Source organism: Patella vulgata, chromosome 1, assembly GCF_932274485.2.
Source record: "Patella vulgata chromosome 1, xgPatVulg1.2, whole genome shotgun sequence".
Classification (NCBI taxonomy): Eukaryota; Metazoa; Mollusca; class Gastropoda; family Patellidae; genus Patella; species Patella vulgata.
Genome location: NC_065879.2, coordinates 25,155,068 through 25,168,297, shown reverse-complemented (window position 1 = coordinate 25,168,297; position 13,230 = coordinate 25,155,068). Strand labels below are relative to the sequence as shown.

General features: G+C 34.4%; 1 protein-coding gene across 2 annotated transcripts in view; it reads right to left on the bottom strand.

Moving 5' to 3' along the window:
- LOC126808813 (nucleoporin NUP188) overlaps nt 1–13,230 on the bottom strand; it is an 85,343-nt gene that overhangs the window by 24,391 nt on the left and 47,722 nt on the right. The window contains exons 26-35 of one of the 2 annotated variants that reach the window (XM_050533786.2): nt 12,992–13,064; nt 12,638–12,757; nt 10,246–10,489; nt 9,811–9,900; nt 9,369–9,485; nt 8,888–8,956; nt 5,789–5,892; nt 1,433–1,502; nt 1,148–1,221; nt 808–883 (exon numbers count right to left, since the gene is read on the bottom strand). In XM_050533786.2, the coding sequence (XP_050389743.1) occupies nt 808–883; nt 1,148–1,221; nt 1,433–1,502; nt 5,789–5,892; nt 8,888–8,956; nt 9,369–9,485; nt 9,811–9,900; nt 10,246–10,489; nt 12,638–12,757; nt 12,992–13,064 (1,037 nt within the window). The remainder of the gene's footprint in view (nt 1–807; nt 884–1,147; nt 1,222–1,432; nt 1,503–5,788; nt 5,893–8,887; nt 8,957–9,368; nt 9,486–9,810; nt 9,901–10,245; nt 10,490–12,637; nt 12,758–12,991; nt 13,065–13,230) is intronic. The other variant, XM_056101145.1, reaches the window with a different exon arrangement.

Below are 13,230 nucleotides of genomic sequence, written 5' to 3'. Positions count from 1 at the left end.
TACGCCCACATTTTGCAAGAGATGGATAGAGAACAAGCTAAACAAAGAACGATTTTTCGTACAATCAAGGGCCATAATTCAGGAAGTTACGAAACGATATGCGCGAATATTGACAGGAACCAAGATCTTTGGGTTATAAAGTTTCATCAAAATCAAATTAAAATTGTGACTCCTAGGGGTCCACAACCTTGATATACCATATATTTACACTATTTGCGTACGAGCCGTCATTAGGGTGTAACAGTGATATATTCAAACGTTTTTTTTCAATTGGATAAAAATTGTGACCTCTGGAGGAACCACAAGCTAAAAATGCGATTTTTCGTACAATCTGGGGCCATAATTCAGGAAGTTACAATCCTATATGCGCAAATATCGAAAGGATCCAAGATCTTTGGGTAATAAACATGTATTTCAAGTTTCATCAAAATCAGATGAAAATTGTGTAATGGTTATATATTCAAACGTTTTTTTAAATTGGATAATAATTATGACCTAGAGTGTCCACAAGCTAAAAACGTGTTTTTTTGTACAATCAGGGGCCATAATCCATGAAGTTATGGTCCGATATATACCAATATCAAGAGGAACCGAGATCCTTGGGAGATAAACCTACATTTTAAGTTTCGTCAAAATCGAATAAAAATTGTGACCTGTAGAGTGTCGACAAACAATTATATGTCTACATGGAAATGTGGGCATATAAAAACTAAAGCCTTTTTTTCAGAATTATATCTTTATGTGATATAAAAGCTTTACCTGAAGCTATTTATTTTATTGTTATATAAATTAGTATTAAAAACTCACCTCTGATATATGCTCTAATCTTTTGTCTTTAGCCAATTGTTGACAAGATTTTTTTAATCTACTGTCTAATTTATCACTGCAATAGATTATCAACATTTCCTTTCGTACATCTAACAAACTAATTTCAATTTGAATACAAATAACGTTTTAGAAAGTTCTGACAAATTTATAAACTTTATACTTAAGATATAAAAAAAATGAAAACTGAGTCCGATCTTCTTAATAAGCTTAATTTTATAAAGAGTTAATTTTGAACTAGTCAGCAAAAAGCAATACAAAATACTTTGCTAAACTCATTCCTTATCTCAATTAAAACCCAAAAAAAGACAGAATATTATACCTTGATATAACAAAGAATTCTTGAGCCAGAACTTTGAGACAATGTGCCACCGTCTTCATCTCATCGGCATCAAACTGTCATTTTAAACCAAACAAATCAAATTTAAATGTTTGCAAGACATTAACATAATATAAGTACATGTATGATGTCATTAATTTATAAAATCAAAATTTAAGCTATATTTGAAACTTTATTTTTTAGTTTAATAAATCAAAACCTCAAAAAAAATCAATGGTTTTGGAAGCTAAATATTTTTCAATGTCAGTATCCAAAAATTAATTTTACCTGGCTAGTCTCAGAAGATTTCAACAAGTTTCTCTCTAGCGGACAAAAGATACTCAACCAGAATGTCTCCCTATTAAACAAAATATAACAAGGAGTATTTATATCTTTATATTCCATTCAGACTTTGAATGAAGATCATATACTAAGGGGAATTCATCTTCACAGTGACCAAACAGTGTACAGACATTAGTCCAGTGTAAACCTATATTTTATTGCCAAGTTTTAAGGTGGAGCTCTTAAAATCCATTTTTCAGTTCTGTTTTCAAATTTTCTGCATGAGATTGGTCAAAATTACTGCATCATCCTAATAACACCTGTGGACAAACTAGTGATGGGATTTCAAAAATTTTCTTGTCGGACATTTTACCGAAAATAAAGGAGCGTAACTATTATCGTTATTTAAGCAGACGAATTCATACCATAATTAAAGATAGGTTGCCAGGCAACGAAACATACGCCCACAGCAGCTAAGTCGTCCGAGCAGTCAACAAGAGGTGTCGCATATTTTTTCTATTGTCGGTAATGAAACATTTATAATACTCTGAAATCTGATTAAGAGTAACAACTCATTAAGTAATTATCCGAAAATCATTAGAAATTGTTTGGCTTGTAGTTCTGCCCCATGATAACGTTTAGTATACGAAACATTTAATATCACAGATTTCACTGTTCAAGTTATCAAAATTCATTGAAAATCAATATACTTGTTCGTCTCTGTGTATCAATCTAAAGTCAATCGGATGATAACTTTGATCTCTAGAGCATCCACAAGATTTTTCAAAGTGATTAAGGGCCATAACTCTGGTAGTAATTTTTGGAAATCATTGAAAATCAATAGACGTCTTCGTCTCACAACCTTAAACACTGTGTATAAATTTCAAGTCAATCAGATATTAACCTTAGCCTCTAGAGCATCCACAAGATTTTCCAAAGTGATCGAGGGTCATAACTCTGGTAGTAATTATCGGAAATCATTGAAAATACTGGGCTTCTTCGTCTCACGACCTTAAACACTGTGTATAAATCTGAAGACAATCGGATATTAACTTTAGCCCCTAGAGTGTCCACAAGATATTTCAAATTGATCAAGGGCCATAACTCTGGCAGTAATTATCGGAAATCACTGAAATTCAAAGGCTTCTTTATCTCATGACCTTAAACACTGTGTATAAATTTAAAGTCAATCGGATATTAATTTAATGTCAATCAGATGGACAGGGGCGACGACAATATACAACCACATTTCAATGTGGGCGAATAAAAATCACGTCAACAAAATATTCAAATCCAGTACGTATTAAAAATAGGTGAACCTCACTATTTTTCATATCAAATTTCCGTACGGTATTCAAATTTATGTCAGTAACATTCCTACAAAATTAAGCATTTTCGTAATACATGGAATGAAAGCTTGCCGATACTGCTTTGGCATTAAATTCACAACCGTAATTACGTGTCTTCGTTTATACGACAGCAAATGAATACAGAACTTCCAAAGTAAGAATAGTTTTTAATGTCAGAACATTGTTTTCTACTTTATAAAATGTCAACAAAATATTCATATCCGTGCGTAATAAAAATATACTGAACAGTAAAAAAACGTCAGTTTGATTTCAAAATCAGAGAGGCACTTTAATATAATCATTCTAGAAAATGACGTTCTAAATGGATCAAAGCAATTTTTTGTGAAAGTATGTTGACACATTAGTGATTAATTCATCACAATTCCAAGACATTAGGAGAAGGTTTAGAGTCTGTACACAGTTCATACATCAGTATCTGGTGTGTCTAACGCAAGTGCCAATAACAGCAGCGCAGCGTCTGTACATGGAGTGGACCAGACAATTAATAAACGCCATTGACACCTGGCACCACACTCTTAGAAAAGACTGACACAATCCATCGGCTGTGTTTGGTCTCGGTACATTATTAAGTCTCCTCTGAATTTCATCCCAAAGATGTTCAATAGGGTTTAAATCTGGACTAAGGGCTGGCCAGTGCATAACGTTGACACTGTTCTGCTATAGAAAGTCCTGAGTAACTCTGGTGGTGTGGGCACGGGTGTTGTCATGCTGGAAAACGTTGTTTGGATGACGTGCGAAATGTGGTATGACGGGGGGTCTGAGAGCTTGATTGATGTAGCGAACTGCTGTGATGCCGCCTCCTCTCCCTTGACCAAGATTTTGGAACGCCACAGGACCAACTCTGTGGTTTAGGTCGATTCCACCCCAAACCATTATGCTTGGACCTCCCCATGAGTCTCATTGCATGACACATTGGTCAGAATAACGCTGGCCACGTTGACACCATATTCTGGTCCTACCATCTGCAGTTGATACGCAAATATTCCTACAAAATTACGTGTTTTCGTAATACGATAGAATGAAAGCTTGTCGATCCGTACCTGCTTCAAACTCATGCCAGTAATATTCCTCCAAAATTACATGTCTTGGTTTATACAGCAGCAAATGAAAGAAAGGCGTTCATAATAATAATACTTGTTGTGATGTCAAAACACCATTTTCTTCTTCATAAATCAGTATTTTAAAATTACATTGATAGTTAAATGACTCGTAAAAAGGCATAGCTAACTTCAGCGTATGGCGTACGTGACTTATTGCAGATAGCTTCATAGTAATCATAGTAAACACTGCCTTATATGTTAAGCTATTTTCGTGCGGCAATTGATATCGCGGGAATGTGAAACTGTGGATGAGAATATCTATATGGAGTCTTAAAAGACATAAAAGATACCGCAGACAAAATGACTGTCCATTGATTTAGGTTGTTATATACTCTGACGACTAGTTTATATATGCTGTCGGTTGATGCATGCTTTGATTAAAATGTCTGACAATGGAGAAACCACGAGGTAAACATCTAGATTAAAATTAGACCACTTTTATTGGATTGATGAATAGTCTGACAAAGGGGAAGCAGTGACTTCTGTTTAAGATAAGATTGATGAATTGTCCGATAAAGGATTAAGTCAGTCAATCATGGCAGATTAAGTAGTTTTAAGGTAGGCGTATAGACGCTATAACTTGATAAATACGTTGATCACTTAATTACCTAATCAATCCAGCCTATCACATCGATAATCAGGTTGAGTGGTAGTTATACACTATATTATTTTTTGAATTTAGAATATTATTCACCATATCTTGAGGTCCGATTGGGCATATTCCTGGTCGGACTATTTTGGACATGTCCGGAATATACAGGTGAAATCGCATCACTGGGACAAACTGTACTTCATAGTAATTTGGCATGGTACTACATGTATTGCACATCTTAATGTAGCAAAATAGTAATAGTATCCTGTCATGGGACAATTGGCAGAATCCAGACTACCAGTTCTCTAACAGATGATCCATCCCAAACAATATCAATGATTTCATTCCTATTCTGGAAATAGTATGATAACCCAATTTTAAGCCCAGGTTATGTTCTTAAGCCCCATGCAGTAAAAAATCACTGCCAAGACCCATCATATCTTTTGGATCACTGTATAGTACAATGGGTACTTATGGCTAGCCGCCGGATCCATTCACTTGAATTGATAGAGCTTTTCATCGGTGAAGTGTCAAAAGGGTGTATCTAAGAATTTCTAACGATTAAGAAATAGAACCTTTTGCATTTCAAAATTTCAACAAATCAAGATACAACATGTGGATACATAATACCCAGAACAGTTCTAATAGGCGTAGAGACCCACAGCTTAGACAGAAATGTGCATATTAATTGGGAGATTTTAAAAATGCAAAAAAGTGTATTTGACTAATTTCCAGAGATACACCCTTTTGACACTTCACCGACGTTTTATGACTTATATTGTCTGCCTTTTTGTCATGTCTGAGTGTGTCTTACAGGTTTCTAGTTGGATATTACATGGGGTGCAGTTCAACTCAATCTGATTAAATTACAGATCTATATTTCTTTTCGATTTTTATTCTTGCGATGGCCTACACTACATGAAGATCTGACCAGATGTTTTGGAAGGTCGGGCGGGTAAGAGGTCATACGAGTGGCTTTTGACCCTATGACGTCAAACATTTGATTAACCAATCAGCATTGATGTTTCTAGTGGATTATCCACAGTTCCGTGCACCTCACACCAAAAGCTCGCCGTAACAGACCGTTTTATTGGCTAATCCCTAACCTCAACCAAAATGTGGGTAATATAACAACTCTTCCAGATCCTAGTGTAGTCAAGACAAGTAAAACGAAATTTTGAACTATAAAAACCAAAACGAAATAGGATCTGTGTTTTAATCAGATTTAGTTCAACTGCACTTACTATTAGAAATATGAAGTTACTATTACAATTGTGTATCAGATTTTCAGATGACTTACTTTGCTCTTAAAACTTCCATTGCACGTTCTCTCAATCCACACCATAATGACTGCATAAAGTCTGTACAAGCACACAGAAGATCAGATGGACACTGATAGGTACTCTGAATAAAAACATCACTATGAATCAAACAAATATGGCTTACAAGGCATGTGCTCTTAAAACTATAAATAAAACATTTTTTACTAAAAAGATTGAATTTATATTCATTTCCTAAAGAAGGAAAAAGTGAATGCTAAGACAACACAAATAAAATAATGGTTTCTCGGGACCTGTCCGCACCCAAAAATGGTTGCACAAGCAGTCTTTTTATTGGTCTTGAAGAAAAAAAATAGAAAAAAAAACGAAAAAAAAAAACGCCCACCCGACCATCAATACATAGTCATAAAAAAAAAAAGGTGTCGCATGTGCTTACTTAATCTACATGATTACCCCATGGTTTCTCCTCTGTCGGACATTTTCAATCTCCTAAAGTCATATCCTAATAGTATATAACACCCCAAATCAACGGACACTGGAATCATAACGTTCAAAATACTTTGATCCTTATCTACTGCCAAGTGTGAACATGACGATGCTGAAACAACTGTGACCACTGGTTCTACTTGGGTTCTGCGCCATCACACAATATCTTTTTACCTTTAACCATTTTATTTTGTAAGAATTGCCACATGGTCCCACCAAGCAGCCCATTTGTCATTACACAATATTTTAACCATTTTCCATTCACCAACAACAAAAAGTATCCATACGAATCGTTGCCTATATCAATACATTTGATTGTAACTTATTTTAATACTCCATACATAAATTCTCATCTACAATGGCACCTTCACACGATTTCACTGTCGCATGGAATTCATCGCCTACCATTTAAGGCATTGCTTACTACGAAACTAGTAAAATGGTTGGTTTTGGAGCAAAATAGCTGTAAAATAGGTCACTTCACTTACACCAATAACAGACATGATAATACGCGGAAGTTGGCTATGCCTTTTTACAACTGAATAAACTTCCAATGTAATTTTTAAATACCATTTTATAAAGAAAACGATCCTTAGATATCATGAACTATTTTATCACGAAAGTTTCAATTTCATTTTCTGTTGTACAAAAGAAGGCAGTTAATTATTAAGGAATATTTTTGAAGTGAACTTGAATTAAATATGAAAAATAACAAGGACCACCCAATTCTTTATACTAATCGTAAATATTATTCATAATGTGATATGTTACTTAACATAAGAAATATTCCTTGTTAACTCACTTTTATGCGCATGCTTAACTGAAATCATGGTCTCGCAAGTAATTTAAGATTTACTTAGCTACAGGGATGACTTTTACGTCGTTTACATATAGTCAGTCTACAATTTACCACATAATATGTACCTTTTTTATCGTCATGTCTTTATTATTTCCGTGCACATTTCAGTCAGTGTTCAGTGCTTGAGTAGACTTGATTTTGGGGTTGGTGTTCTAAATATGTACAATAAAATGAAAGCAAAACCGTAGACGAGTGATCGCTTTCTGTAATGTTCTCATTTAAAAAAAAAAAGAAAAGAAAAAAAGACCACCCTCCCGCCCATACAATTTTCAGCAATAGCCCAATTTTATTTTGCACTATCCTCTATCCAGCAATGAAGTAAAACAAGCCAACAGTGAGGCTGATGTCCCCCGCCGAAATAGGAAAATAATTAGAGGACACATATAAATTTATCACAAAGTATCTTTTACAAAGTATTGAACAATCAAACAGTATATCTTTACTTATAGTCTAACAATCAAAGTAGGAGAGTTATTGTTTTCCAAAGTCTCGACCAATCAAATTGCGTATCGCTCTGCTTACCCTGAGCAGAAAATGCTCATTATCAAACTTAGTCAAGGTATTACTGTAATGAAACTATACACCAAGTTTCATCAATCTCACTTAATTAGAACTAAAGTTATCGTGTCCCAAAGCATCAACCAATCAAATTGCTTATCTCTGCTTACCCTAAGCGGAAAATGCTCATCTTCGAACTCCATCAAGGCATTGACCTAATCAACACATACACCAAGTTTGAACATTCTAGCTCAATTAGGAAGAGAGTTATCGTGCCCCAAAGTATCAACCAATCAAATTGCTGCTTACCCTGAGCAGAAAATGCTCATTATCAAACTTAGTCAAGGTATTACTGTAATGAAACTATACACCAAGTTTCATCAATCTCACTTAATTAGAACTAAAGTTATCGTGTCCCAAAGCATCAACCAATCAAATTGCTTATCTCTGCTTACCCTAAGCGGAAAATGCTCATCTTCGAACTCCATCAAGGCATTGACCTAATCAACACATACACCAAGTTTGAACATTCTAGCTCAATTAGGAAGAGAGTTATCGTGCCCCAAAGTATCAACCAATCAAATTGCTTATCTCTGCTTAGCCTAAGCGGAAAATGCTCATCTTCGAACTCCATCAAGGCACTGACCTAATAAACACATACACCAAGTTTGAACATTCTAGCTCAATTAAAAGTTATCGTGTCCCAAAGCATCAACCAATCAAATTGCTTATCTCTGCTTACCCTAAGCGGAAAATGCTCATCTTCGAACTCCATCAAGGCATTGACCTAATCAACACATACACCAAGTTTGAACATTCTAGCCCAATTAGGAAGAGAGTTATCGTGTCCCAAAGCATCAACCAATCAAATTGCTTATCTCTGCTTACCCTAAGCGGAAAATGCTCATCTTCGAACTCCATCAAGGCATTGACCTAATAAACACATACACCAAGTTTGAACATTCTAGCTCAATTAGGAAGAGAGTTATTGTGTCCCAAAAAGTGTGACGGACAGACAGACGGACGGACAGACGGACAGACAGACGGACAGACAGACGGACAGACAGACGGACGAACCCATTTTAATAGTCCCCTGCTTTCTTCGAAAGGAGGGGGACAAAAAAAAGAAGAAGAAGCTGCCCTTCCCTCCTACATTTTCAGCTGTCAGTTGCCCGAGAAACAAGATTTAATTTTGTGTGGCCTAAACTAATAATAATTGAACATTCAAAATATATTTCTCTGAAAGAAAAAATATATGAAATATATAAATAGATACCTGCTTTTTAATCTCCATTAAATTTAAAACTGTTTGTAGACAGCTAGTTTTACCTAGTGTTAAATCCTGCTGTAAAAAATCAAATAAACATTCAAAACATGAAAGAAAGATGAGGTTTACCAGCAATTTAACAGAACTAAATCTGGAATTAAGGGGTCTTTAGAAATGGGGGTATATAGGAGAAGCTGGGAAAAAAAACAGGATTTAATGTCACTGGTATCAGCAACACAGATCCATACGAAGGTCTTAAAACATACAATTTGTGTTCCTCATTAATTATAACTGAAATAACATTGTGATGGACAGGGCTATACTTTTACTGAGGACAGTAAAGTTTGTACAGACTGGTGTTTGCATAGTGTAGTGGCAGTCCATCATAGTCTACATGTATAAGATAGAGACTAAAGACTGTTTAGTTTTATCTCAATCTACCTATATCTCGGACCACTAAAAGAAAACATTAATATGAAATATCTCTTACTTTTTTGCCATCATTAGAGTTAGACGACTGCACATTGAGAAATATTTCAATCAAACCAGGTTGGTATTCAATACACACTGACAAAAATTCTAATATCACTACTTTCAATCTTAAATCCTTCAAAAATAACATATAAAGTATCACATATTTATAGCAAAGTAAGTATTACATGCCATGCAGTCTAGTCCAACTTTTCTTCTTAATTCTTTTTCATTTTTTATGTTGCTAACAATCATACTAAAGACTAACAAAAAGCCAATGAAAAGATGTACTGTCTCAGGCAATAACAGTTTTAACAAATCACAATATGGAAGTGGTTTGATCTTCATATGTAGACTGCCCAAATTCTAAGTCTCATCGAAATGAAAATCTAATTTCAATTAGACTTCATATCATATAGTATTACAAGGCAAGTACTTGCTGGATTTCATACATTACTTACTTCTGAAAGAGCCTGTAATCTGCAGAGAAACATATCTCTCACTGGTTCTGCTTCTGATCCTAAACATGCTAATATAGACATTGGTGATACCTGAAAATATAAAATAAATGACAAAACTTATAAGTGTGGATTTCCATTAATTACTGTGATGCTTTATATATACTCTTCCACACAACTTTACATGAAACAATATACACAAAACTTTATATGAGCCCAACTTGGCAAGCGAAGATGAGCATAGTGTGCTATAAGGGAAATTTCTGACTACTCTTCATCAAATTCTAGTAGTAAAGGATTGTTTTACATGCATGTCGATGTGTACATGCAAGGGACTTGGTTTTTTTTAGTCCCATCCGAACAACTAGACACTGTTCCTTGGCAGGAGCTGAACTCCAGAGTTCTCCCGATTCCAAAATTTGAGAAAAAATAACTTACCATAGCTAATCTCTTTAATAAGACCAAGGCTAATGTTGGCAGCTTTGGATTGTGTCTATGATAAATATACTGCGCAATTGTAGCTACAACATGTTGATGTTGTCTACCAGCTGGTTGTGAGGACAGAGCATGTTCCACAGGAGAGACCGGTAGATCTGGAGGTTTGAGTAATAAAAGACGATTCAGAACCGAGAAAGCAATCTGGATCAATTCTATCTGTTCTATACCTGCTCCTTCTGTTGCACTGTAATACAAAGCTTGATGATAATAGAAATTTTATGAAAAGGACAGGGTTTCTTGAATAGTGGTCCCTTTATACATAGCACAAGTGAGACTTGGGCACACTTAAGACCAGGGCTCACAATGGCTTTCAATTTATTTTTTTAGCCAAAATGGATCATAATTTTTATATAAAAAAAGTTCATAAATTTTTTACACTACATGTATCTTGAATATTTTATCCGCCAAAAATGTGTGATCAAAAAAATGTAGTAACAATTATATTTTTAAGGTAGGCCTATTATAAAACAAGCCAACAGTGGGGCTGATGTCCCCTGCCGAAATCCCAAAATAAATAGATGACACATTTTAATTTATCGCACATTTATTTTTTTTTTCAAAAGTATCAAGCAATCAAACTGATTATCGACTATACACTAAGTTTCAATCTGTTTCACAGAGGATTACAAAGGTCTTCTAATATCTCTGTAAAAGATGACTACCTTCAACACGTGACTTTTCATCACGCGGCATCAATCATTGGCTCAATGGTGTGTGCATTGTTTACATAAGACCTTACTGGTTTGGGCAGAATGGAGCCTTTTAATCATTTTAATACCAATTTACACCAAATAGGAAATAATTTTTACCTACAAATACGTCAAACGTCTTTATTTATTTTTCTAATACATAAAAAAAATGTTTTAGAATTTAATTTGTCGGAGGAAAAAAGTTAATATTTGTGGCTCATTAAGTGCATCGATGTCATCCTTATCAGTGAATGTCGCGGCCTAGCGAATATTCACTGCTGATCAGTGTGACTAAGTTTCATCACTCTCTATCAGATAGAATCAAAGTTATCTTGTCCTAAAGCATTGACCAATGAAATTGCTTAGCTCTGCTTAGCTTTAGCTTGAAATGTTAATCATTGAACTCAGATAAGGCATTCACCTAATAAACATCTCCATGAATTTTAAACATTCCACCTCAATTGAAAGCAGAGTTGATATATTCCAAAGTCTTGACCAATCAAATTGCTTATTTCTCCTTAGCCTAAGCAGAAATTTCTCATTATCAAACTTAGTCAAGGTAATGATATAATGAATCTATACTTGGAGTTTCATCACTCTCACTTAATTATAACCAAAGTTATCATGCCCCAAAGCATCAACCAATTTTATTGTTTATCTCTGTTTACTGTAAGCAGACATTGTTTCTTATCGAACTAGATCAAGGCATTCACCTAATGAACGCCTACACCAAGTTTGAACATTCTACCTCAATTAGCAATCAAATTGCTTATCGCTCTGCTTACCCTGAGCAGAAAGTGCTCATTATTGAACTTAGTCAAGGTATTGATGTTATAAAACTATAAACCAAATCTCATCACTCTCACTTAATTAAAATCTTCCCTATTCGGCTCATTCTTACATTTCCAACCCCGGGTGATAATATAATTTAAAATAATAACATTCAGTTAGGCAGGCTTGTATATTTTACATGTCGTGTGAAGCCGCAGTAAACGAAATTCGACTATCAAATATCTAATTCTCCTTGAAAAGAATTATCTGCTATTTGAGTATGTCTTTTTTTTTTAAGACAAAATGAAATATCAAATAATCACTGCTTGGATTAATTATTAGGTGTAAATAATGACTTGAGATAGGCTTTATTAAATATCATTGGCAATTATCAATCAACTAATTATTAATCCAAGACAAATGATTAGTATTACTCATTGACACGTTCCAGATTATCCGCTAGTTGATTAATTTACAGTATGCCGCCACTTGATTATGATTGACACTCAACGTAATGGTCAATCTAGGATAATTACAATTAGAATTTTAAGATTTTTATTCCACCACTTCTCAAAATGAATCAAAAGTACGTCAAAACTTTATCGCCAAAATAAATTTTTTTATTGCAAATTGCAACTTAGGCAACCGACGGTGGGAGCCCTGCTTAAGACATTTTACTCCACAAATCTAGAGAACTTTAATATGAATATGCACAACTTTACAGTATGCTTCTTCCAATCGTGTCAGGATATGTTCGGAAGTGGCATCTTTTTTGTTAAAGATTTTAGTTTCAATTCTGGGGGAGAATAGCTCTTACATTAATAACCATTCTTCTCAACTAACTCATGAACAGAAAACAGAAGAGAAATTACCTCCCTTGCTGTGATAGAGCCAGTTCTATATTATCAACACCAATCGCTATTATCTCTAATAGTGCTCTTCCTGCCTCAGTAAATAATAGACTATAAACACACACTTCTTGAAGTTGTAATCTGAAATTTAAATTTGATAAAATTGTGTAGAGTCAGAATTTTGTAATCTATAAATCTAAATACAGTTCATAATAATATAAATGCTTGCAATTAAATGTTCCTGCGGTTCATTAGAAATTCTAGTATGGGCAAAATGCAAGTAAAAATTTATTATGTTTCAGTAGTATAAATATATGTGTTATTTTTCACTATCTTTACTATGGTAAAACACCACAACAGAGGAATATTACTTACCCTTTTTTCTCAGCTTTTTTCTGCAGATGTAGAAAGTTGAGAATTTTGTGGAAAAGATCCAAACATTTCTGACCTGCAATAACCAATAAATAAGTCAGTGTGAGTTGATCATCAAGCTTACATTGGTTCGATTGTGGAATGAAAATTGATTCCATGAAAAAGAAATGTAATAAATACCAATGTTCAACATCACTCTAACACTTTTATGTCATTTTGAGACTGACAAGGTAATTTTTTCA